This window comes from Vigna unguiculata, chromosome 8 (assembly GCF_037176805.1).
Source record: "Vigna unguiculata cultivar grain cowpea cultivar isolate G323 ecotype 2 chromosome 8, ASM3717680v1, whole genome shotgun sequence".
NCBI classification, from domain to species: domain Eukaryota; kingdom Viridiplantae; phylum Streptophyta; class Magnoliopsida; order Fabales; family Fabaceae; genus Vigna; species Vigna unguiculata.
Window position 1 is genome coordinate 30,842,582 of NC_140799.1, and position 24,424 is coordinate 30,867,005.

General features: G+C 31.8%; 1 protein-coding gene and 2 long non-coding RNA genes across 6 annotated transcripts; all 3 read right to left on the reverse strand.

Annotated features, from left to right (window-relative positions):
- Positions 1 to 434: 434 nt before the first annotated feature.
- Positions 435 to 2,341, reverse strand: LOC146884393 (uncharacterized). Its single transcript, XR_014984110.1, has 3 exons — positions 2,152 to 2,341; positions 2,009 to 2,088; positions 435 to 1,028 (listed from the first exon to the last, which is right to left on the reverse strand). It is a non-coding gene; the product is annotated as an uncharacterized LOC146884393 (long non-coding RNA).
- An 8,387-nt stretch (positions 2,342 to 10,728) lies between these two features.
- Positions 10,729 to 17,922, reverse strand: LOC146884394 (uncharacterized). The gene is made up of 3 exons (XR_014983989.1): positions 17,814 to 17,922; positions 17,634 to 17,703; positions 10,729 to 10,990 (listed from the first exon to the last, which is right to left on the reverse strand). It is a non-coding gene; the product is annotated as an uncharacterized LOC146884394 (long non-coding RNA).
- A 2,625-nt stretch (positions 17,923 to 20,547) lies between these two features.
- Positions 20,548 to 23,351, reverse strand: LOC114193760 (Chaperone DnaJ-domain superfamily protein). Of its 4 annotated transcripts, none has more exons than XM_028083690.2 (5): positions 23,065 to 23,310; positions 22,892 to 22,969; positions 22,741 to 22,816; positions 20,918 to 20,991; positions 20,548 to 20,820 (listed from the first exon to the last, which is right to left on the reverse strand). In XM_028083690.2, exons 1-5 carry the CDS (start codon positions 23,182 to 23,184, stop codon positions 20,749 to 20,751), a joined length of 420 nt encoding a protein of 139 aa, XP_027939491.2. In that variant the 5' UTR covers positions 23,185 to 23,310; the 3' UTR covers positions 20,548 to 20,748. The 4 variants fall into 4 exon arrangements, with proteins under 4 accessions (XP_027939491.2, XP_027939490.2, XP_027939488.2 ...); XM_028083689.2 differs by having other exon boundaries at positions 20,918 to 21,003; positions 23,065 to 23,295; XM_028083687.2 differs by having other exon boundaries at positions 20,918 to 21,003; positions 22,741 to 22,969; positions 23,065 to 23,351.
- Between the last annotated feature and the right edge of the window lie 1,073 nt (positions 23,352 to 24,424).

The following is a 24,424-nucleotide window of genomic DNA, read 5'->3' on the forward strand; positions in this document are numbered from 1 at the left end:
AAAAATCAATACAATTCATAATTTGTTCGATCATCATGTATCACTCATTTCGATTCAATCTTAGTCATTTAAACTTATTACGTATATCTCTATTCACATCAAACTCATAAACTAACATTGAATATTTTGCTTAAAATAACCATAACTTCAAATAATTTGTCTCAAATGCAGCAATTTACACGAAAGTGATAATACACAACAAATTTCATACATTCTATACAAATCTCATTTTAAATTCAAACAATAAAAACATGTTAGGTTTTAAACTCAAAATACTATGAACACATCACATCACCTTTACATGCAGATAATAAATCCTTTAGGCCAATCAAAAACATAAATAGTCTCCCTTTTTTGTAACTATGTCAAAAAAAATTGCAATTCTAGTAAAAGAACCATTCAAATATAGAAATCTAAAACAAAGTATCCCGATATAACAAAATTTCAATATGAACTTGACTAAATTGAGAAAATCACTTTTCTCATTTGATTAGAGTAAATAGGAACTTACAATATATAAATATCCTATCTGTTACAAGTGATCTTTGCCTACCATATAATGCACCCAAGATACAAAGGCTTCTTTGAATTTTCTTTCAAAGAATCATACATACGTGTTTGTTAGAGAGTTTTTTATCAAACCTCGCGAATCATGTCCTCTAAACGTGCACATTAGACTACTTAGATTGGGGCTTTGGAAGTAAAAGTTCTCCGTGCCAGGTCCAAGTTGTATAACACTTTAAGAAACCATCACAAATAAGATGTTCTCGTATCAATTTAATCTCAAGTCGTCTTGCATTCAAACAATTAACACATGGACATAAATATCTTCCATTGACACCTTGTACATTTTGTTGAGCAAATTGTAAAAACTCTTCAACACCATTCTCATACTCCTCACTGATTCGACTTGCATCTACCCAACTTCATTTCAGTACATTTTCTTGAACACAGACGATTGAACTCTTCCATACCATTCTCATACATCTCACTGATTCGACTTGTATTTTTCCCGCTTCAATCCATTACTACATACATCATGACTTGGTTTATGATGAATATTTGTCTCTTAATGAAAAAAATTATGTACGATCCTTAATGCAATATATATATATATATATATATATATATATATATATATATATATATATATATCACATAACAACTACAAGTTTAACGATACAATACTTAAAATATCAATAATATTACGATTTGCCAAGAATTAGACACCCTAGAACTCAATATCAATCCGATCAATAATTAAGAACAAGAATATCAAACTACAACAAAACTAATAATACTAAATATATAAATATATATATATATATATATATATATGCATATTTTAAACTTAAATTAAAATAAAGACACTTAATTAGTATCGCTAAACGTAGTATATAACTAACATTAAAGGTTTACACCTTCTAAATACTTTATTCTACATCTCTAATTTATATTTTAGTTCAAACAATATATTTAATTTTAATCTTAACTTTAGATTTTAACCAAAATTAAGATTTCTTTTTTTCTTTTTGGCACGTAAAACATTTAAGTTTTATTAAAATTAAGGAGATATACGAAGATACACTAGATCGTTTATATATTACAGTTTTGAGGATTTTTCTTTTATAACTAAGCATAGTTTTTTAAGATTTAATTATAAAGCTAAATGTAACTTTTAATAGGAATGTATTAGGTTGTAAAATTATATTAATTTGAGATATTTTATCTACTAATAAAAGTTAATTTTTTTTTCTCAGTACAAATTAACGTGTTAGGAGTTTATAATAATTCATAAATCCTATCTTATAAATGCTAATGAAGTTTTAAAGTTGAACTTGAATTAATTTAAAACTCACTTGATTTAGCCAAAGCTTTGGTAGTGAAGTGCTTTTCGATCTAAAGTCTATTTATAAAATTATTTCCAAAATTGCGTCCAAAGTTTCCACTTTTTTTCTCTTAAAATGTAATATAATTTAAAAATATTTAAAATGTAAAAACCACTGACCTGGTTCCGGTGAGGTTTTGACGCGAGCGGAGCACCACCAACAGCGATGAGACCAGACGCGGTTGCGATGAGAATACCAACTACAGCAATGACATAGAATTAAAAGTGAAGTTGGAGAAAAATGAAAATGCAAAAGCAGATACCTTCGTCGCGGGAGAGCATGCAGAGAGAAGATGAAGATGAAAGAAGAAGAAGAAGGAGCTATTGTAGGCAAGGGTTTTGGGTTGCCAAAATGAGAGAGGAAACAATAAAAGAAGAAAAGTTGCTTCTTGGGATAAGTTTTAGGGTTTTTAAGCTACTATAACATCCCTTCATGTTACATACAGTATCTTTCTTCCGGCAACTCCTTTATCTTCTTCCTGCACCCCCTAAATTGACATGTCATATTTTACCCTTAAATATTAGTAATAAAAAAATTGAGAAATGAACTTTTAGTTCTTCGATCAACCACTGCATTGGATTTAACTTGGGTGTCAAAAATTTTAGTTGAGTTATTTTTATTTTTATTTTTATTTAAAAATGTCAAGTTGATTATCCAGATTTTTGTAATCTTAATTTGGTTTTGAATTATTAAAAATTGATGTAATTTGATCTTTTTAGTTAAATTTTTTGAAACGAATTAAAAATTTTTCATTAAAATTGACATTATGTTAATTATATCAATAAAACAAATCATTCTTATTTATAATTTCAATTTAAAAAAAAATTGATCTATTTCAAAAAATTTAATAAAAAAAACCGAATTATATCAACTTTTTAAAAGTCAGGATCAAATTGAAACTAAAAAAGATCGAAAGATAAACTTTTTTGAACGAAAATAGAAAAAAAATAATGAAACTCAAAATAATTTTTATATAAACAAGTAAAAATACTCTATTTAATTTTTTATGATAATAAAAATAATAAAATTATTATAATTGTCATTCTTATAATTATAAAATTAAATAAAATTATTTTTTATAATTTTACTGTAATTAATTTTTATTTATTATGATTATGTGTAAACAATTAGTCAAATTGAAAAAAAAAATAGTTAAATTAACAAATGGTTGCTTAAAAGATTAATAAAATAATTATTTTAATTTTGAAAAATATATTTAAAAGGTGAAATTAAAAAATAAATGTAGGTAAAAATAGAGAAATTATATATATATATATATATATACTTAAAAAATTTCAAAAATTTCAAATATATTAAATACATTAAATTTTAAAAAAGTATTTAAAATTATATATTAAATTATATAAATATAAAAATATTTGGGGGTCATGGCTCCTTATGTCAATATAAAGATTTATCTCTGGGTGGGGTACAGATGATTACGGATTTAAGTAAGTTTTGGATTGCATAATCAAAAATGTGTTATCGAATCCAACAATATGTTTTAGATTAAACATTTCGCATCTTTATACGCATGCATTTCGGATTTAGCAATCCAGAATACATTGTTGAATGTGATAAGACATTCTGAATTATATATTTTGGAACATAAATATTGTTTTTGGAATATACAATCCAGAATGTGACTTCGGATCTAAAAATATATCATGGATTGCTTAATTCGAGAAAAACTATTATTTTTCGGAACTTGTAATCCGATATTATATTTCCCATGTTCGTCTAAATCTCCCGATCTTCCTCTTCGCCAAGTTCCATAATGTATAAGTATTCTAACAAGAAGACTCACAATGTCTTCATTGCTGCAATGTTATGCCATGCAAGTTTTGGCACTTTGGTAAGTGGTACAATCAAGCCCTTTGTATACCTTTGTTTCAACAATCTCCTTTGCTTGATGAACTTGTTGCCAACAACTTTTCTAAATTTATAAGGACAAGGAGACAAACTTAATCATTGTTTGACCATTTTGTTCTTTTTGTAAATATTACAGAAACAAGAAAAGATCTTTGTTATTGATTAAGAAAATTACACTTAAAAGGGGGGGTCAAAAGAAAGGAAGATAAAGGAAGTAGATAACCAAATGGAACCTTAACTAATCTAACTAAGCAAACGGAATGCAACTATATACCAAACCATAACCGTGTTAAACTAATAAGCCCCCTCAAGATGGGAGATAAATGTTTTCAATGCCCGTATTAGAGAATGGAGAGGAAACTGGTTCTTGGTAAAGACTTGGTTAAAATGTCAACTAATTAGTGATGCTTGCATATGTGAATAAGTTGGTTAGTGCCTTTCTCCACATGTTCCCAGATGAAATGAAGATCAATGTCTAGGTGCTTAATGCGTTCATGCATGAGGAATAGAAATATGAAAGTCAGTCAAAAGATTTCAACCAAACCATTTCACTAGAAACAAAAGTTAAGGCATGGTACTCAACTTTTGCAGAAGATTCATTGATTGTCTTTTGTCTCTTGGTTTTCTAGGAGACTAAAGAGTTTTCTAGGAAAATGTAGAATCTAGTGATTGAGAAATGAGTGTCCATACATGAGCCCCAATCAACATCAACTTAAGCAGCATAAATATTACAATCAGATGTAGATTTAAACAAAATACCTTGTCCAGTTGTGTGCTTCATATATCTTAGAAAAATAGTAACAGCCTCTATGTGTACAAAATGGGGTTGAAGAAATTGGTTTAATTTAGTATAAGAAATATGAAGAAGTAAAATAATCAGATATAACAATTTTCCAATGAGACGTCTCTAAATAGAAGGATTATCAATAGGAGTGTTTGAAGTATTATGTAAATGCAAATTGGGAAGCATATGAACAATAAATGATTTACAAGCAAGCATCCCACAATCTTCAACTAAGGATAAAATATTAAGGCATTGACACATAAAAATACCATTTTTAGATTTGGAAAGTTCAATTCCAAGAAATAATTTTAAATCATTAAGATCTTTTAATTTGAAAGTGTTTTGTAGATGATGATAAACAAAATGCATACAATCCATGTTTGGGCCAACAATAATGATATCATCTATGTAAACAAAAAGAGCAACAAAAATATTACCATTGCCTTTGGTAAAAAGAGAATATTCATGTTTAGATTGATAAAAACTAAAAGAAACAAGAGTACCACGAAATTTATGAAACCAACTGTCTAAGACTTGTTTTAAACCATATATTGATTTATAAAGACAACAAATCAAAGGAGCAGTAGAGGTTGTGGTAAAATTATGAGTGTAACTAGGAGGAATATTCATGAAAATCTTTTCATTAAGATTGTCTTTTATAAAAGCATTATTAATTTCAAGTTGAGTTAAATGTCAATTATGAGATGCAACAACGAATAAAAGAATATGCAGGGTAATAATTTTGGCAATAGGACAAAAAGCTTCATGAAAATCAGTGCCATATTGTTGTGTTAACCCATAAGCAACTAACTTTTCTTTATGTTTAGTTATAGTGTCATTATAGTGAAGTTTAAGTTTAAACAACCATTTGCAACTTATAGGTTTCTTACCAATAGGAAGATGGGTGATAGACCATGTGTTATTCAAATCCATAGGAGTAAGTTCATCTTCAATGGCTTTTCGCCAATGAGGAAACTGAATGGCTTGCTTATAAGTTTGAGGCTCATAATTTTAAAAAATTTGACAAATGTAGTGTGTGTAGGGAGTGGACAACTTGGAATAGTTAACATAATTTTAAATAGGGTATACAGTGGTAGAATCATGAATGACATTGTAACAGTGATAATATGAGTTGACGCTAGAGTTGAAAAATGTGAAGGCCATTTTTGAGAGAGAAATGAGTTTGAAGATCTCCCCAGATCTCATGAGCGATGGAAGTGAAGATGATGCTTGTGGCACTCTCTTTCAAAATGGAGTTGTATAACCATGAGATGATGATATCATTTGCCCGTGACCAAGCAGCGAACAAAGGATCATTGTCCGAAGGTGTGATAAAGGTTCCATTGATGAGTATAAGGTTGCTCTTGACCGAGAGAGTAACCCTTATCGCATGGCTCCAGGTGATGTAATTTTTGTGATCTAACGATTTAGAAGTAAGAAGACTAGGTCCATCCGAATGGTGTAAGAAAAGGGAATGGGAAGGATCTTGATGGGGTTCCTTGATGATGGTGTTGGAGGTATTGTTGATGGTAGTGGAAGCCATGGAAGAACACAAGAACATAAAGAAGGGCAAACAACAAAGAAAAGGAAGACCCAAAAAGGAAATAGAGAGAATTATTGGTCTACTGATACCATATTACAGAAACAATAAAATATCTGTTATTGATTGAGAAAATGTCACTTATAAAAAGGGGACAAAAGATAAAGGAAGCAGAAAACCTAACAAAACCCTAACTAATCTAACTAGGCTAACAAAACACAACTATATACATAACCAGAACAATGTTAAACTAATAGTAAAGCATCCCTTCTTGCATAATTGCATCATAATAAAGAGAATGAATGACACATGGAAGATGTGATTTCCTGCAACAGCCAGATTCCAACACCACTAATATCACCGATCCCGATTCGGAGAGGGACGTCCTTCGTTGCAAGTGAGACCTTCAGCCAGTTCCTATAGAAGTCGCTACCTCTTCTGAAGTTGACGCTACCAGCTTTTGTCAATGCCAACAAAGATCGACTTCCAATCGCTGCCACTGGGTTCATCGACCTGATGTTGTGGTCTGCTAGGGAGTTTGACACGTTTCGCATCCGGTGCCATGGAATCTTCGACGTTGAGCTCCGAACGATGGTTGATGAAGCTGAAAGCGTTTTCTAGAAGTCATGAAATGTAGTCATCAAGGATTTTAGGCATTTGTTTCATCATTTTTATGACACAACTCGAAGAAGAGTGTTTGGTTCTCCTAGCCTCCATTGACCATATATGGTGGGCAATGGCAAGTGGGATTTGGTTGAAGAATTATACATTTCCATGATAAGCTGATGTATCCTTGCGAGAAGGAAAGCATTTCTTTAACAAGTGTACAACGTTTTTCTATCAAATTAGTTGGTAAACCTTTTTCATTGGACTATAATAAATCAGTGAGAAGCTTAAAGTCCTCATCAATTATAACATGGCCTTCACGAGAGAAAGTTTGTGTTGTACAACGTTTTTCTATCAAATTAGTTGGTAAACCTTTTTCATTGGACTATAATAAATCGGTGAGAAGCTTAAAGTCCTCATCAATTATAACATGGCCTTCACGAGAGAAAGTTTGTGTTGGTCCCCAACTAACAAAACCAAAGAATCCATCAATTATAACATGGTTTTAATGTTAAGAGATTTTGTGTCCTTGTACGAATAGGTTAACCTTTTCATAACAATGGTATCAGAGCCTAGAATAGTTATGAAAAGGTTAATCCATTCGTACAAGGACACAAAATCCCTTAACATTTAATGTTCTCAAATTACACATTACACATTTATCAACAAATAATTTTTTCCAGATTGAACAATCCGAAATATACTTTCAAATCTAAGATTACATTTTGAATTGTATATTCTGAAAAGTATATTTTTTTTTCAAAATATTCAATTTGAAATGTCTCTCTTGAAAGTATATTTGAGATTACTCATTTTGGAGTGTATGCATACAAAAATGTTTCAGGATGTTGCATCTAAGACATATTTTCGGATTTGGTAATATATTTCGAATTACGCAATCTGAAACCTACTTAAAACCCCTAATCATCCCACGCCACCTCCATCGAACAAGGTTTGGGGAAGATGACCTGAAGGTTAATTTCTCTTTTTTTTTTTTATAAATTTTTAAGGATAAAATGGGATGTTAATATAGGGGTGCAGGAAGAAAAAAGTGGCGCAGAAAGAAAGACCCTTACATCCAACGTAATAGCCCAACATCAATGTCATATTGGGTCACGTTCCAACCCATATAACAGGAGAATTTCGGGTATATTTTACATCCCTCCTAATTTGGACCTATATAATATATTGTTTTTTATTATGAGACTGTGGCCTTTTTTTTTTTTTATAAACGTTGTTATAAAAAAGGTACTTCTGCATAAGTGGTGTCAGCAGATTAAAACACGATGTTTTTGATGAAAAAATTTAGAGACAATATAGAAAAAAAGAAACAAAAAAAAAAAGAGAGTAAATGGATAAACGGAGAGAGTGATAAAAGAATAAAAATTCTCTTTCGTTGAACTCACTTAGCGAATACACAGACGTTGTCTTGTCTGTGTATCCGTATTTTTTAATTTTTATAAAATTAATAATATTTATTTTTAAAATGTATATAATAAATTTTAAAATAGTTATTAAATAAAATAATTGTTAAAAAAAGATTTTTAAGAATAACGGTCAAAATAAAAAAAAACGGTTAAAATTAAACTAATTATAAAATAATTAATTTTTAAAATATTAATTAAGGGTAAAATTAAAAAATGAAAAGTGAACACAAAAAGAGGAATCTTCTTTATATATTGTTATAGATAATAATTTTTAATTAATAAAAATTAAATTATTATTTATATTATAACATTAATAATAATATAAATATATGTTTATTGTTAATAATTTAAGTTATTGAATTAAACGTTAACATTAATATGTTACATCTATTAATTTTCTTAACGTTGCCGTAATTTAATAAATATAATTAATTTTGAAATTTATTTAATCTAATAAATTAATTTAATACTTTTAACTAAATAAAATAGTACAAATTTTAAATAATATGAATTAATTTACTTTAATAAGTTATACAATATTTTCAAAATAAATTTTTAATAATTGTGAAAATATTTTCCTAAAGAAAAAAATCGTATTCAGAGTTGGGAGAATTGAATTCTATTTTGTTTTTAGACTGCCATCATCATAATCATGTACATGTCAGATATGAATTGTAATCTAAACTAATTGGTTAATTTTTTTTTTTCAATTGACTTGGAAAAGATATTTTATTTTATTTAAAATGAAATATTTTTTCTTATCTTCTTCAAAAGAAACAATTTTTTTTTATGCTTTTCTACAGTATTTTTGTTTTTTTTTTCTTCATCTCTTTTATCTTATCTCTTTTGCATTATGATAATACTTTTTATATCATAAATTATTTATTATTAGTTTAATTAAAATAATTTTTATTTCTATTATGTAATATATTAATTATTATATAAATAATTATTATTTAAATAAAAATTAAATTAACTTTTTTATGTTATATATATATATATATATATATATATATATATATATCATATTTCACGACATGACTTTATTTTGTATTCATGATTAAATTAAATTTAAATTATTTTATAAAAGTTTTTGACATGAAATCGTTTTAATATGACACGATTTTTAATTTTTGTTGAAATTATTTTAAAAATATATTATTTTTGTAATTTTACGGTAAAATAACACTAAAATGATAAATTTTTTGAGGAAGGGATTGAAAACTCATTTACATTTCTAATTATCTTTTATAAAAGATATATGTTTTACGTAATAACTAAAATAATTTTCTGACTACTTTTTATAAAACATATCTTTTAGTTAATGAACGCATTTTATTTTATTTAAATTATCATTTGGGTTACAGATTAATACTATTAATACTTGGAGTGTTACATTTTCATACAAAGTTGATGTCTAACTAGTCTAATTAATTATTTTAGTGGATAAGTGTGAGGTAATTAATTATTAATTGATAACCCTTATATATTAATTAAGTAATGAAATAAAATAGTTATTTATTTGTAAACATATCACTTTTAGGATTTACATTATAGTGATTGTGTTATAATAGATTAATATGCTTTAACTATTTCTAAAGGTTTATTTAATGAAAAAAATTAAATTATACTAGAAGATATAAAGTGAATATATATATATATATATATATATATATATATATATATATATATATATATATATATATATATATATATATATATATATATATATATATATATATATATATATATATATATATATATATGTGTGTGTGTTAAATATGTTTTTGTCTCTTTTTTATCTGTCAAACTTGAAATTAGTCTTTAGTCCCTCTTGGAAACCTTTATTCAATTTAGTCTTTCAACTTTAAAAATATGTGAATTTAGTACCTTTAATAAAATTTTATTAAATTTATTTGACATTTCAAATGCATTTTAAATAATAGCATTTGAATGGTTTACACTGTTTAACACATCTCCATCTCAATATTAGCTAAGAAAAGTGTTTAAAACGTCAAATAAACCTAAAATATTTTGATTAAAAGAGCCAAATTTACATATCTCTAAAAATGAAGGACTAAATTAATTTTCAAAGTTTCAAAGAGAGACTAATTCCAAATTTAACTGAAAATTTAAGGTCCAAAAATATATTTAACCATATATATATATATATATATATATATTAAAGTGTCATATTTCACAACATCAGACGATTTTACTTTTGATTATTGATTAAATTTAATATAAGTTATCTTAAAAGTGTAATGACATCTTCAACTTATAAAAATTTATGAGACGACTTTAACTTATCAGTAGTGAAATCGTTTTAATATAACATGACTTCTTTGTTTATTTTTTGAAATTATTTTAAAATTACATCATTTTGTAATTTTACAGTGAAATTACACTAAAATGGTAAAAATTTTAAGTGATTGAAAACTCATTTACATTTCTAATTATATTTTATAAAACATATATGTTTTACGTAATAACTAAAATAAGTTTCTAACTACTTTTTATAAAACATATCTTTTATGTATTTTATGTAATGAGTGTGACATCCCATTTTTAATAGATTACACTACTACATAAAATATCACACAATTATAATAACGAGAAGCACTCAGATGAACATAAAACGTAGGAAAGGTAACTATTACAGTCATCCAGAATTTTGTATTTGTGAAAACAAAAGTGGGCATACCACTATGCCATAAACAACTAAAGAGAAAGTTAACAGTTCCACAAAAAAAATGCTCTAAGAGCATGGAATTACAAGACACTAGGGCCATAGAACCTCTTCGTAAGACATATCAACGGGCCCACTAGGCTGCACTGTTACCACCAGGCCTACTCCCAGAATTTCCTCCATCTGCTCCCACCAAGGGTGATCATCGCAAAAGAGAAAACACAACAGGAACACGAAACAGAAATGCAAGGGTAAGCTAGTGTAACATGAAACTTACCATAGCGTAAAAGAATAAGTGCATAAACATTCACAGGCATACAACACAGAGACACATAAGTCATGTTATGGCAAACAAGCAAGACACTATGACTCAATTATCCGGATAAATATATTAAGATCGGATTCACCGGACGCTTGCACTTGTGGTGGCCTCTACTGCTCTGCAGAGCCATTGCCAATGGGTTTCACCCTACCACGCACAAAGTTAGCCTTTAAGCGTCTAAGGTCATTATCCTGCCAAAGACTAGGGCCTCCCGCTACTCTCACCACTTGGGTCAGTTTGCTCTACTTGAGACTCACTGACCCCTTTAGAGTTTCGGGATGCGATCCTTACTTGAATCCTTATCTTAATATATACACTACACGCCACCATAAAGTCTTCCCACGAGACTCATGGAATTACGCCTAACACACCAAATTTATGTTTCATACCATGTCCACCACCTTTATTTAGAACATCCAATCCTCATGCAAGTTCTCAACCAACCAACCAAACAAAATTTGTTGGGTATTGGGCTCCCTTCCTATGTGGAGAAAAGGCCCAAAATTTGAGAAGCCCATGTCTCACTTAAACCTAGTGGAGAGGAGGCTATAAAATAAAGAGAGAGGCAGAACAATAGAGTCAGAATACACTGAAAGCCCTAACACATAGAGGGAGAGGTAGAGGGAAAATTCTGTTCACGTTTTTCATAGAGCTGTCGCAGTAAATTCGGCGCTGCGGATTCGTTCACCGTTGGATCGGGCTGAAATTTTTACAGCAGGTTCGGAACTCATTGCTCTTCATTCTGACCGGTCGGATCTTTGATACGAGGTCTGAGTTGGGAGATATTAATTTCGCACTGCAGCAGTGATTTGTAGAGGTTTTCCTCTCTTGTTCTTCTCTATTTGAAAGCTTTGTTGCTTTGTTATTTGGTTGGGTGTTGGCACTAATTTGTGCTATTGATTAAGACTTTTTTGTACTCTTGTTGATCATAGTGAAGCTATTTCTTTGGTCTGGACGACTCGTGGTTTTTACCCTTGATTTGAGGGGTTTTCCACGTTAAAATCTTGGTGCCTTTATTTGTGCTTTTGGTGGTTTATTATTGCTGCTCTTTGATTATTGCTCCTCATAGATTCTTGCAAGTTAGGGGAAATTATATCCGCTGCATTCTCTGGTATATTGTTTGTTATTGTTTTCCCCATCAGAGTGGCATCAGAGCTCTTGGTTGGGCTATATTTACTTGCTTGAATGATGGAGGCAAATGCAAAGATGATTACTTTGAATGGTACAAATTATCATTTGTGGAAGGGCAAGATGAAAGATTTATTATTTGTCAAGAAATTGCATCTTCCGGTCTTTGCTACACAGAAGCCAGATTCTATGTCTGAAGAAGAATGGGACTTTGAGCACCAACAGGTATGTGGTTTTATTCGGCAATATGTTGAAGATAATGTTTATAATCATATTGCTAATGAGACACATGCCAGAGCTTTGTGGGAGAAGATTGAGTCTTTGTATGCTTCTAAGTCGGGCAATAATAAATTGTATTTGTTAAATTGCTTGATGAATTTGAGGTACAGGGAGAATTCTTCTATTTCTGATCACTTAAATGAGTTTCAAGGGCTCCTAGATCAATTGTCAGGAATGGGCATAAAGTTTGATGACGAAGTTATGGGATTATGGTTGCTTAATACTCTACCAGAGTCTTGGGAGGTATTTCGGGTTTCAATTACGAACTCTGCCTCGAATGGTGTTGTTTCTTTTCAGATGGCAAAGAGCGGTGCTCTTAATGAAGAGATGAGAAGGAAGGCACATGGTTCTTCATCTCAGTCTGAGATGCTTGTTACAGAAGCTAGGGGGAGAAGTCAGAAAAAGGAACATAAAGGTGGTAGAGAGAAGAGTAGGAGCAAGTCCAAGTCAAGATACAAGAATTTAGAGTGCCATTTTTGTCATAAAACTGGACACATTCAGAAATACTGTTTTAAGTGGAAAAAGGAGAACAAAGACAAGAAGGGCAAACAGAGAGAGAATGATCATGATGATGATGATCGTGTCACTACTGCTACAGATGGTGATCTTGTTCTTCTTCGTAACTTTGAGTCTGTTAATCTTGTATCTGATGAGAGCATGTGGATTATTGATAGTGGTGCTACACTGCATGTTACACCTAGGAAGGAGTTCTTCACATCTTACACTTCTGGTGATTTTGGAGTGTTGAAGATGGGTAATGATGGTGAGTCTAAAGTGATTGGTGTTGGTGATGTTTGCCTGCAAACCAACATGGGAGTGCAGTTGTTGCTTAAAGGAGTCAAACATGCTCCAGATGTTCGTTTTAATTTAATCTCTGTGCAGTTGCTTGATGATTGTGGTTATGACAATCACTTTGGTTCTAGTAAATGGAAGCTCACTAAAGGTAACTTGGTTATGGCCAGAGGGGAGAGACAATCTAAATTGTATTGGACTAAAGCTTTGGTTGCTAAAGACAGTGTGAATGCTATGTATATGGAGGCATCTTTGTGGCACCGGAGGCTTGGTCATATAAGTGAGAAAGGGCTTAACTGCTTAGCTAAAAAGGATGTGCTTATGGGATTGAGAAATGCAGAATTGGAGAAATGTTCTCATTGCATGGCTGGTAAACAAACCAGAGTATCTTTTAAGAAGCATCCTCCCTCAAGGAAGTCAGAATTGCTTGAATTGGTGCATTCTGACGTTTGTGGCCCATTAAAGGTAAAGTCATTTAGTGGTGCACTTTACTTTGTTACTTTTATTGATGATTGTTCCAGGAAGCTATGGGTCTATGCTCTTCAGCGGAAAGGTCAAGTACTTGAAAAGTTCAAGGAATTTCATGCTATGGTTGAGAGGCAATCAGGTAAGAAGCTGAAATGCATCCGTAGTGATAATGGTGGTGAGTACCGTGGACCTTTTGATGTTTATTGCAGGCAGCATGGTATTAGACACGAGAAGACTCCTCCTAAAACTCCTCAGTTGAATGGTCTAGCGGAGAGGATGAACAGGACCTTGGCTGAAAGGGTTACATGTATGCTTTCAGAAGCAAAGTTGCCTAAGCACTTTTGGGGAGAGGCATTGCTTGCAGCTGTGCATGTTATTAATCTCAGTCCCGCAGTTGCTTTGAATACTGAGGTGCCAGACAAAATTTGGTTTGGTAAGAATGTTAGCTATGATCATTTGCGTGTCTTTGGTTGCAGGGCATTTGTTCATGTTCCTAAGGATGAAAGATCCAAGTTAGATAAAAAGACAAGGCAATGTATCTTTATTGGCTATGGTGAGGATGAATTTGGCTACAGGTTTTATGATCCTGTTGAGAAGAAGCTTGTTAGAAGCCGTGATGTACAATTCATGGAAGATCAGACCATTGAAGACATTGATAAGGTGAAGAAGACCACACCCGAGAAAGACAGTAATCTCACTGATGGTAATCCGATGAGGTTGCCCACTCACAATTTGGAGAATGTTGAAACGGAAGCTCAAGACAATGAGCAACATGGTGATGTTGATGATCAACAGTTTGGAAGTGGAGTAGAGGTTCCAATTGATGATGCTCAAGAGGAACATGATGATGATGACGATCTTGGTGATATACCTGAATCACCTCAAGTCCAACTCAGGAGGTCTAATAGACAAAAACAACCTTCTACAAGGTATTCCTGTGATGAGTACATAACCTTGACTGACGGTGGAGAACCTGAGTGTTTTGAAGAGGCTTTGGATAGTGAAGAGAAGAAACAGTGGCTGGATGCAATGCAAGATGAGATGAAATCTTTGCATGATAATCACACTTACGACTTGGTGAAATTGCCTAAGGGCAAAAGGGCATTGGAAACTAGGTGGATTTTCAGGGTGAAACAAGATTCAAATTCTACGCTTCCAAGGTACAAGGCCAGATTAGTGGTGAAAGGTTTCAGACAGAAAAAGGGTGTTGATTTCAATGAGATTTTCTCACCTGTGGTGAAAATGTCATCCATCAGAACTGTGCTAAGTTTAGCTGCTACTCTTGATTTGGAGGTTGAGCAGATGGATGTGAAGACAGCTTTCCTTCATGGTAATTTGGAGGAAGAGATATACATGAAGCAACCTGATGGTTTTCTTGTTAAAGGCAAGGAAGATTATGTGTGTAGACTAAGAAAGAGTCTATACGGTTTGAAGCAGGCTCCAAGGCAGTGGTATAAGAAGTTTGAGTCTTTTATGTGTGAGCAGGGTTACATGAAGACTACTTCTGATCATTGTGTCTTTGTTAAAAGGTTTTCTAATGATGACTTTATTATCCTGTTATTATATGTTGATGACATGCTTATTGTTGGGAAAGATATTTCCAGAATTGACAGGTCAAAGAAGACACTTGGCGAGTCTTTTGCCATGAAAGACTTGGGAGCTGCTAAAAGGATTCTTGGCATACATATCTCACGTGATAGGAGAGAAAAGAAGATTTATCTATCACAAGAGCAATACATTAGGAAGGTGTTGCAGAGATTCCAGATGGAAAATGCTAAAGCTGTGAGTACTCCTCTTGCTACTCATTTTAAACTGAGTGTTAAACAGAGTCCTTCAAATGAAGTTGAGAAGACCAATATGAGTAGAGTTCCTTATGCATCTGCGGTGGGCAGTTTGATGTATGCGATGGTGTGTACAAGACCAGATATTGCACATGCTGTTGGTACAGTTAGTCGATTTTTGTCAAACCCAGGTAGAGAGCATTGGAATGCTGTGAAATGGATTTTGAGGTATCTTCATGGTACAGTTGATATGAAGCTTTGTTTTGGAGGTGATAAACCTACTTTGATGGGTTACTCAGACTCAGATTTGGCTGGGGATATTGATTCCAGAAAGTCCACTTCGGGCTATTTGATAAAGTTTGCAGGGGGAGCTGTGGCTTGGCAATCAAGACTACAAAGGTGTGTAGCGTTGTCTACTACAGAAGCAGAGTTCATTGCTATTACTGAAGCATGCAAGGAGGTGTTATGGTTGAAGAAATTCTTGCAGGAGCTTGGTTTTAGGCAAGATAACTATTCATTGTTTGTTGATAGCCAAAGTGCTATCCATCTTGGTAAGAATCCAACTTTTCATTCTAGATCCAAACATATTGATGTGAGGTATCATTGGATACGTGATGCTTTGGATGCTAAGTTGTTGGAGTTGAAAAAGGTTCATACAGATGATAATGGTGCTGATATGATGACTAAAGCATTGCCAAGAGGAAAGTTTGAAGTTTGTTGTGAGATCGCCGGTTTGGCGGTTATCTCCACATAGTTGTGAGGGGGAGATTTGTTGGGTATTGGGCTCCCTTCCTATGTGGAGAAAAGGCCCAAAATTTGAGAAGCCCATGTCTCACTTAAACCTAGTGGAGAGGAGGCTATAAAATAAAGAGAGAGGCAGAACAATAGAGTCAGAATACACTGAAAGCCCTAACACATAGAGGGAGAGGTAGAGGGAAAATTCTGTTCACGTTTTTCATAGAGCTGTCGCAGTAAATTCGGCGCTGCGGATTCGTTCACCGTTGGATCGGGCTGAAATTTTTACAGCAGGTTCGGAACTCATTGCTCTTCATTCTGACCGGTCGGATCTTTGATACGAGGTCTGAGTTGGGAGATATTAATTTCGCACTGCAGCAGTGATTTGTAGAGGTTTTCCTCTCTTGTTCTTCTCTATTTGAAAGCTTTGTTGCTTTGTTATTTGGTTGGGTGTTGGCACTAATTTGTGCTATTGATTAAGACTTTTTTGTACTCTTGTTGATCATAGTGAAGCTATTTCTTTGGTCTGGACGACTCGTGGTTTTTACCCTTGATTTGAGGGGTTTTCCACGTTAAAATCTTGGTGCCTTTATTTGTGCTTTTGGTGGTTTATTATTGCTGCTCTTTGATTATTGCTCCTCATAGATTCTTGCAAGTTAGGGGAAATTATATCCGCTGCATTCTCTGGTATATTGTTTGTTATTGTTTTCCCCATCAAAATTCATGTGTTATTCATGCCAACATACCAACTTTTAGTTCATAAGATTCAAGCAACCATATATATATATTCACATGCTCTAGGTTTTGAAAGAAAGGGGTAAATAAATAAATCACACAATTCACCCATCAAACAAAGAGGAAAACAGATTTGGAACCACCCGCTGCAGTAGCCTCGCTCAAGCTAGGAGTTGTCGCCCAGGCGAGAGAAGTTGTCTCGCTCAGGCGACTGGCTCTCGCTTAGGCGAGCCTACAACAGTGGGTCATTGGAGGATTCACGATCTCTCGCTCAGGCGACGCTGTCTCGCCTGAGCGAGCTGGCATGTCGCTCAAAATACAGCCCTCGCCTGGGCGAGTGCTCGAGGCAGAACCAGGGTGAGCATTTTGATACTCTCGCCTAGGCGAGACGAGCTCGCTTGGGCGAGAATAGCAGAGTTCACCACTGTCATCCCACATGCAATGGCGGAAACAGCTCAGATCCACTCCCAAATTCACATGCAACTCCATTTCATTCAACAAAAGCACACCACGCACGCATAAAAACATACAACGACCAAAAACAGCCAAATAGTGATTTAAAACCAATGAATCTAGCTTCCCTTACCTTGTTAAACGCTAGCAGAAGAGAGTAGCGACCCAAGAAAAGTAGTGGAGCACAGGAGCAGGGTACGGAGCTGAAAACAGACCCACACAGAGTTGAGAAAGGGTGCTAGGGAGAACCCAAGACAAAACTATTAACCTCTGAACTGGTGAAAGAGAAGGACAAGGTTGGAGTTCGACTTACCCGGAAGTACAAAGTCCTTTGCTATCACGAAACAAGAGGAGAACCTCTATGCCCTAGCAGAGCTCTTACACTAGACGAGGAAAGGGAACAAGGAGCTGTTTTTCTGAAAATGGAACAGAATGAAGGGATTAGGGGCTGACAAGGGTATTGGGTCCCCTTATTGGACCGGCCTTAGACCCACGAAGGCTAGGCCCCAAACTCAACTGAAAAGGAAAAGGGGACTTACAATGAACACATTTTATTTTATTTAAATTATCATTGGGGTTACATATTAATATTATTAATACTTGGAGTGTTACATTTTCATACCAAATTGATGTCTAACTAGTCTAATTAATTATTTTAGTGGATAAGTTTCAGGTAATTAATTATTAATTATATTAAGTAATGAAATAAAATAGTTATTTATTTGTAAACATGTCACTTTTATGATTTACAATATAGTGATTGCGTTATAATAGATTAATATGCTTTAACTATTTCTAAAAGTTTATTTAATAAAAAAAAATTATACTAGAAGATATAACGTGAATATGATACGATGTTAACAAATTCTAATACATCAATCACATACGATACAAATAATAGTAATAGAATAAAAGATTTATCAAAGAAATAAAAAAACTAAAAAGTCTTCAATTTTCAAAACCCTTAGATCTATCGTTTTTGAGTTCGTTTGTTGTTTAATTATTTTATAATTATAATTATTCAACCATTAAAATAATTAAATTATATATTAAAAATCATATAAATAATACTATTCACGACAATTAATAATAAGATTTACAATTGTTTTTCATGTGCACATTTTCTTACCCCTTTACCCTTCATTAACCAGTTTTTCAATCTTTATGATTTACAAGAAATCATCCATAATAAATAGTCCTAATGAAAATTTTAAAGTTGTTTTATAAGATATTTGCAACAATTTATCAAATTGAAATATTTGATAACTACATATATAAATATACAAATGTTTTACTCAGTAAAAAACAATTATTGCAATATTAGTTTTATAAAAAATAATGTTTTATTATTATAAAATAGATATGGATATACAAGCTTGATAACCCCTATATTTTTACTACTATTAATAAAATTAATATATATATATATATATATATATATATATATATATATATATATATATATAATTAAGAGAATGTTAACCAGTGCCCTAAGGGCACCGGTTAAGGGATAATAAATGTGCTTTGATATCATCATTTTTACATTGAAAGTTGAAATAATTAAATGCAGTAATTAAAATAATATAAATGCACATAATCAATTTTATAAAGACAAAAATACCCTTTTAAATGTGTAGACAATAACTTATGGTTATAAACAAGATTTTGAAATTTTTAATGTCTCTACTAAAAAGAAAAAAAAACAATTAAGTCTTAAATTGACACTTTAATTATTCCTTTTTTGTAACATTTTTAGATGTTTAACACTATTTTTTTTGTTGGTTTTTCTGTTAATTTATACTTTCTTATGTTATTTTTTTTTTAAGTTTTAGATGTTTAACACTATTTTTTTTGTTGGCTTTTTGTTAATTTAAATTTTTTTATATCTAATTTTTAGCAACATTAAAATATAGTTATTTTATTATTTAATTAGTTTTTAAATTTTATTTGTGGACATTAAATAAAATATTAAATACACATGTACAATATTTATGAGCATTTTTGTCTTTTAAAGAAAATAAAGTTACATTAATGGTTATTAGATCAGGTTTTATTTAATATTACACTTATCTATGTTGCAAGATGCAATGTATATTAATTATCCTTAACCAGTACCTTTAGAGCACTGATTAGCGAGACCATATATATATATATATATATATATATATATAAAATAGAGACAAATGTCTGTTTCATTCTCATTGAAACAATCAAATAGCATGATATACTTATTGAGAGTGAATAGTCTCCGTCAATATTAAATTTTCTTCGATCTAGAGGTATCTTTTCAAGATAAATTGTATAAAATAAAGATTTATTAGTATATTATCTTACAATTTGTTATTATTTTTTTATTAAATTAGTATCTTATTTTTTTAATATGTAATAGATTATAATTAATATTATTGTTAAAATAATAAATCATAAATACAAAAAGTTAAAACAAATTAAATGTTGTGGAATTTGAACCTATATTATGGCAGACTAAATAATAAAGAAAATACTAAATAATTATAAATATGTATATATGAATAAAAAAATCGATAATTTAGTAATTTTGCTACTATCTTATTTTTTTAATACGTAATAAATTAGATTTAACTTGTGTTATGTATGTAACACACATACAAACTTAGATATTAACTATTTTGATCATAATAAGTATGATTATGTTAAATTGAGTATAAAAAAAACTTTTCTCAGTTTTTTTCTCTTCCATGTTATAAAACGAAAAAATCTTGCAAATCTCAAAAGTTACATTTTCTTTTGGTCAAAAGATAAAGAATAAACAAAACAGCAAAATGAGCATGGTTGTTACAAAACATAAACTGGACCATACTAAATACATAAAAAATTGCACTGCACACTAAGTTGATAATAACTGAACTATTGCTAAATTAAATAACTTAAACTAAATTTTAAAAATACTTAATTGTTGTTCAGTTCACTCGAATTCGCCTGGTGAATTTTAGTTTAGTCGAACCAATGTTAGAATTAAATTCAAATTATGCATCTTGAAGCATTTTGAGATGATTTAAGCATAAGTATGAAAGAAGGAAGCGAGAGCATTCCAAATTACAACAGGTAGAAGTTCCATTTTGTCCATTTTTTTTATACAAAAAAGCATGAAACTCTCTGCAGGACATCATAATCAGATATCTTCAATACTAAGCATGGCATGCAGTGCCAGGTACTCCTAAAAAACTGTCCTAGATGCACTGGAAGGCTATCTGTCATGTTGTTTTTGTTTACCATATCGAATGCTTTATGCCAAGGCCATTGCAAGTCAAGATAAGGCCCTTGTAACGATTAAGATAATCCTACATCAAAAAATGTCAAATGAAACACAGTTATTCCTTGAAAATAAAACATTTTTCAAAACACAACTCCTGTCTGATGAAGACAAACATTGCTTACAATGATATTGTAATCATATTCATAACGCATTCCGTTTATGTCATAATCCCTCCTTTTGACTGGATCACTCAAAACTGTGCAAAAAGCTAAATAGGTGTTAGATTATAACTTGACAGAACTCATACAATACCATCTTCTCAGATGATAGAAATAAAGGTACACAGATAATAGAGAAGTGAAGTATATAATCAGCAAATATTAAGATCTCATTAGATTTAGATAGGGGAATTAGACCAAAACAGTAATATCATATTTATTGAACCGTTCACCAGCTTCTGTTTCAACCATGATCTATCTTCTCAGGCATCAATGGACCCTCTTCCCTATCGATCATGTGTCTATTATTAGACTATAAGCAATGGCCAGGTTGGTTGGTTAATTGTTAATCTAACAGGCATCCCTGATTACAAGCCAAAATCCTTGACAACAAGCATCACTTTAACAAACCTAAAGAGTGACACACAAATTCGAAAGTTTTAGAAGGGTGGCTCACTGCACCAAATGGAGTTTGGAGATAGTACATGTATGCAGCCCAAACCCCATTAGTGGATTTCTAGGATTTGAATCATCTACATCACCATCACATTGTATAAAAACTAACTATATCAAATCTAGATGTGGTAATAATCAAGTGGTAGGGTACATTGAAAATGCATTTATAAGTTTCAAACTTCAAAGCACTAGTATGCTTTCCAGTTAAAAGGAGGAAGTTTCCAAAACAAGTATATAGGAATTGAGCAAATTAGGGGAGATAAGATGAAACTGGAGCCAGATTTGGGAACCTTCCCTCTCAATTTAAGCTTATAACAGACAGAAAATAAACTCAGTAGAATGAACCATGCTAGTTAAAAGCATGATTGATTGCATATCTTCTAGAAGGCTAGATATTATAACAGCGCCAATCAAACTCAAGATTTACATCTGGCTTCTTCAAAGAAATAAAGCCAAGCTAGACTAACATATTTTCTTGAGCATGTCAAGCTTGAGCTTATTATAGTGCTCAGCTTGACTCATCTACCCCTCCAGCAACAAGGATAGCCATATAACGTCATTGTGCTATGACAAATTTTTCAGACACACCATTTAGGTCAAAGTCAAACCACCACGGGCAAGATTTAGTCATCTAATCCTCAATAGGTGTAACTCCAACCTTCCACTATACACACGCTCATTCACTTATAATATTATTGTCTGTCGCACAACTTCTCATCCACTACAATGGTGACACTTCAGAACCCAACATTCAGAACAACAACCATAAGTAAGCTTGCTCAAGTTTTTCATCCCTTGTATTTCTAAAATTCATAACAACAAGCACACCTTTCAGACATTATCACACAAAACACCACCCCGATGCCAAACAATTGACTATTTCATTCCCTTAGAGTATACGAGCATCATATTTAAGCAGCACTTCCAGCTCAATACATTAATAGGCACAAATTAAACAAAACAGAAACAGTTCCCGAAACATTATTAGTATGGGAAAAGACAAAAAGGATCTGTTTAGAAATTTTTCTTCATGAACACTTCTAGGTGAAAAAACAATTAAAAGTCATTGTAGAAAAAAAGTTAAAACAAATAAACATCGACAAACTTATGCATAAACTAATGCAGTGATATAATAACCCTAAAGAACTTAACTAGAATACACTCTTAAGTTTCAACCTCTTAAAACTGATTCAGAAAACTACCATTGCACCCACTTGTATATATATTATAATATGGCGCTATTCCTAGTCAAGATAGAATCTCCAACGCTACAAACAACGATGGCATCCTTATCCCTAACCCTAAAAACAAATACATAGATATATACATACCCTGGTAGGCTTCGTTTATGTCTTGGAATCGCGAGGTAGTAGAATCCTGGTCTTTCTGCTTGTCCGGGTGCCACTTCTGCGCGCACAACCACACCCACATTAGCCCCAATCGGAAACCCAACAAAAGGAAAACGCTTACAACACAACACACCAGAGCAAGACGAATGTAATTGGAGCGAATATCATCATCCGTAGCATCATAATCCACTTCCAGTATCTTGTAATAATCCTGCCCCAACACAGAACACAACACAATATGCAGTTACAGAAGCAACCCCTAATCATAAAACAAAGTTTGAAGAGTTATGTTAGCATGTGCAGCACCTTGGGTTTAGCAAGGGCGGAGAAGAAATCGAAGTTGAGATGAGAATCGGGTTCGGATTCGGGTTCGGGTTGGTCGGATTCTGGGATGGCGTCTTCGTAATCGCCCCATTCCCACATCATGGTGTTGAGTTTGTGAGCGTTAAGAAAGGGGCCGAGAGAAACGAAGAGATAAAGGGTAAATAATCGAATCAGTGCTTCTTTTATTTGTCTCTGTGTGTCTCGGCGTGCCGCGTATGTTTCATTTATGCCGCTATTATCCAACGAAACAAACCAAACATTCGCTCCCACGAATCTTCTAGATTTACCATTACCGTTAACTACTCACCATTTTCATTTTTCTGATTCTTAACAAATATCATTTCATTTCAAATTAAGATCAACGTCATCTTTTCAAACATGTGTGTTAAAATAAAAACTGTTTTTTTCCTTCCCAAAAAACACATATTTTTTCTATTGCAACCGAATGTGTCACGAGGCAATTCACAATTTCGCGACAAAAATCGTAACGTTCTAGCGACTTGACGAGACCTACCACATTATTTGCGACAAGAACAACCAATTACGACGTGTTCGGCTGATTCGGTGATTTTTTTTTTCCTGTTAGTCTATTTCGAAAAAAAAAAATCTAGTTGAGTACTAGTGCGATTGTTCTTTTGGCCTCAATTGCGGATTCTCTGAATCTCTTCTATGGTTGTTGCTTGAAGACAGAAAAAATTGTATTCTAGGAGAATAATTTTGAAGGAGATATTTTTGCGTGCATCTTATTTTAAATTATCATATTTTTTATTTTCTAAGAATAAATATACATAATGTTGAGCGTTTCTTAAAATCAAGATCCCAAACTTTTGTATGATATTGGTGCTTCTAAATAAATAAAATTATTTATTCATTTTAATTATAAATATTGAACTAATATGTTTGTTTAAAATAAATTAATTTAAATGAAATATATATATATATATATATATATATATATATATATATATCCTTATTTGGTTCACTCTAACAAAAGAAAAATGTAAAATAAGATAATGATAATAGTTTTCTTAAATTTGGTAACATTTTAGATGGTTTATTTATTATTAAAATTTAGTTACACATTGTATTATTTTCTGAAATCATTTTAAGTTTTTTTTTTCACATTTAACTATTAAACTTTTTAATTTTTACTCATTTTACCTGTTCGTTAAATTTCTAACTGATAAATGATGGATAATAAAAGAAATTGTACCAAAAATAAAACAGTCAAAACACGGTTGATATGAAAAAAAAAAATCAGTAATAAGAAACAAATATTTTAAAGGGTTTGAAATTTAGAAAAATGGTTAATCTGATATTTTTCTTCATATAACTGAAATAA

What these genes read in the sequence shown, in the direction of transcription:
- LOC114193760 (XM_028083687.2), bottom strand. Translation starts at nt 23,184, where the DNA reads ATGATGTGGGAATGGGGCGATTACGAAGACGCCATCCCAGAATCCGAC. An exon ending in CCGCCCTTGCTAAACCCAAG is followed by an intron (nt 22,970 to 23,064) that starts GTGCTGCACATG and finishes GTGTTGGGGCAG; the next exon opens with GATTATTACAAGATACTGGA. An exon ending in CATAAACGAAGCCTACCAGG is followed by an intron (nt 21,004 to 22,740) that starts GTATGTATATAT and finishes ACACCTATTTAG; the next exon opens with CTTTTTGCACAGTTTTGAGT.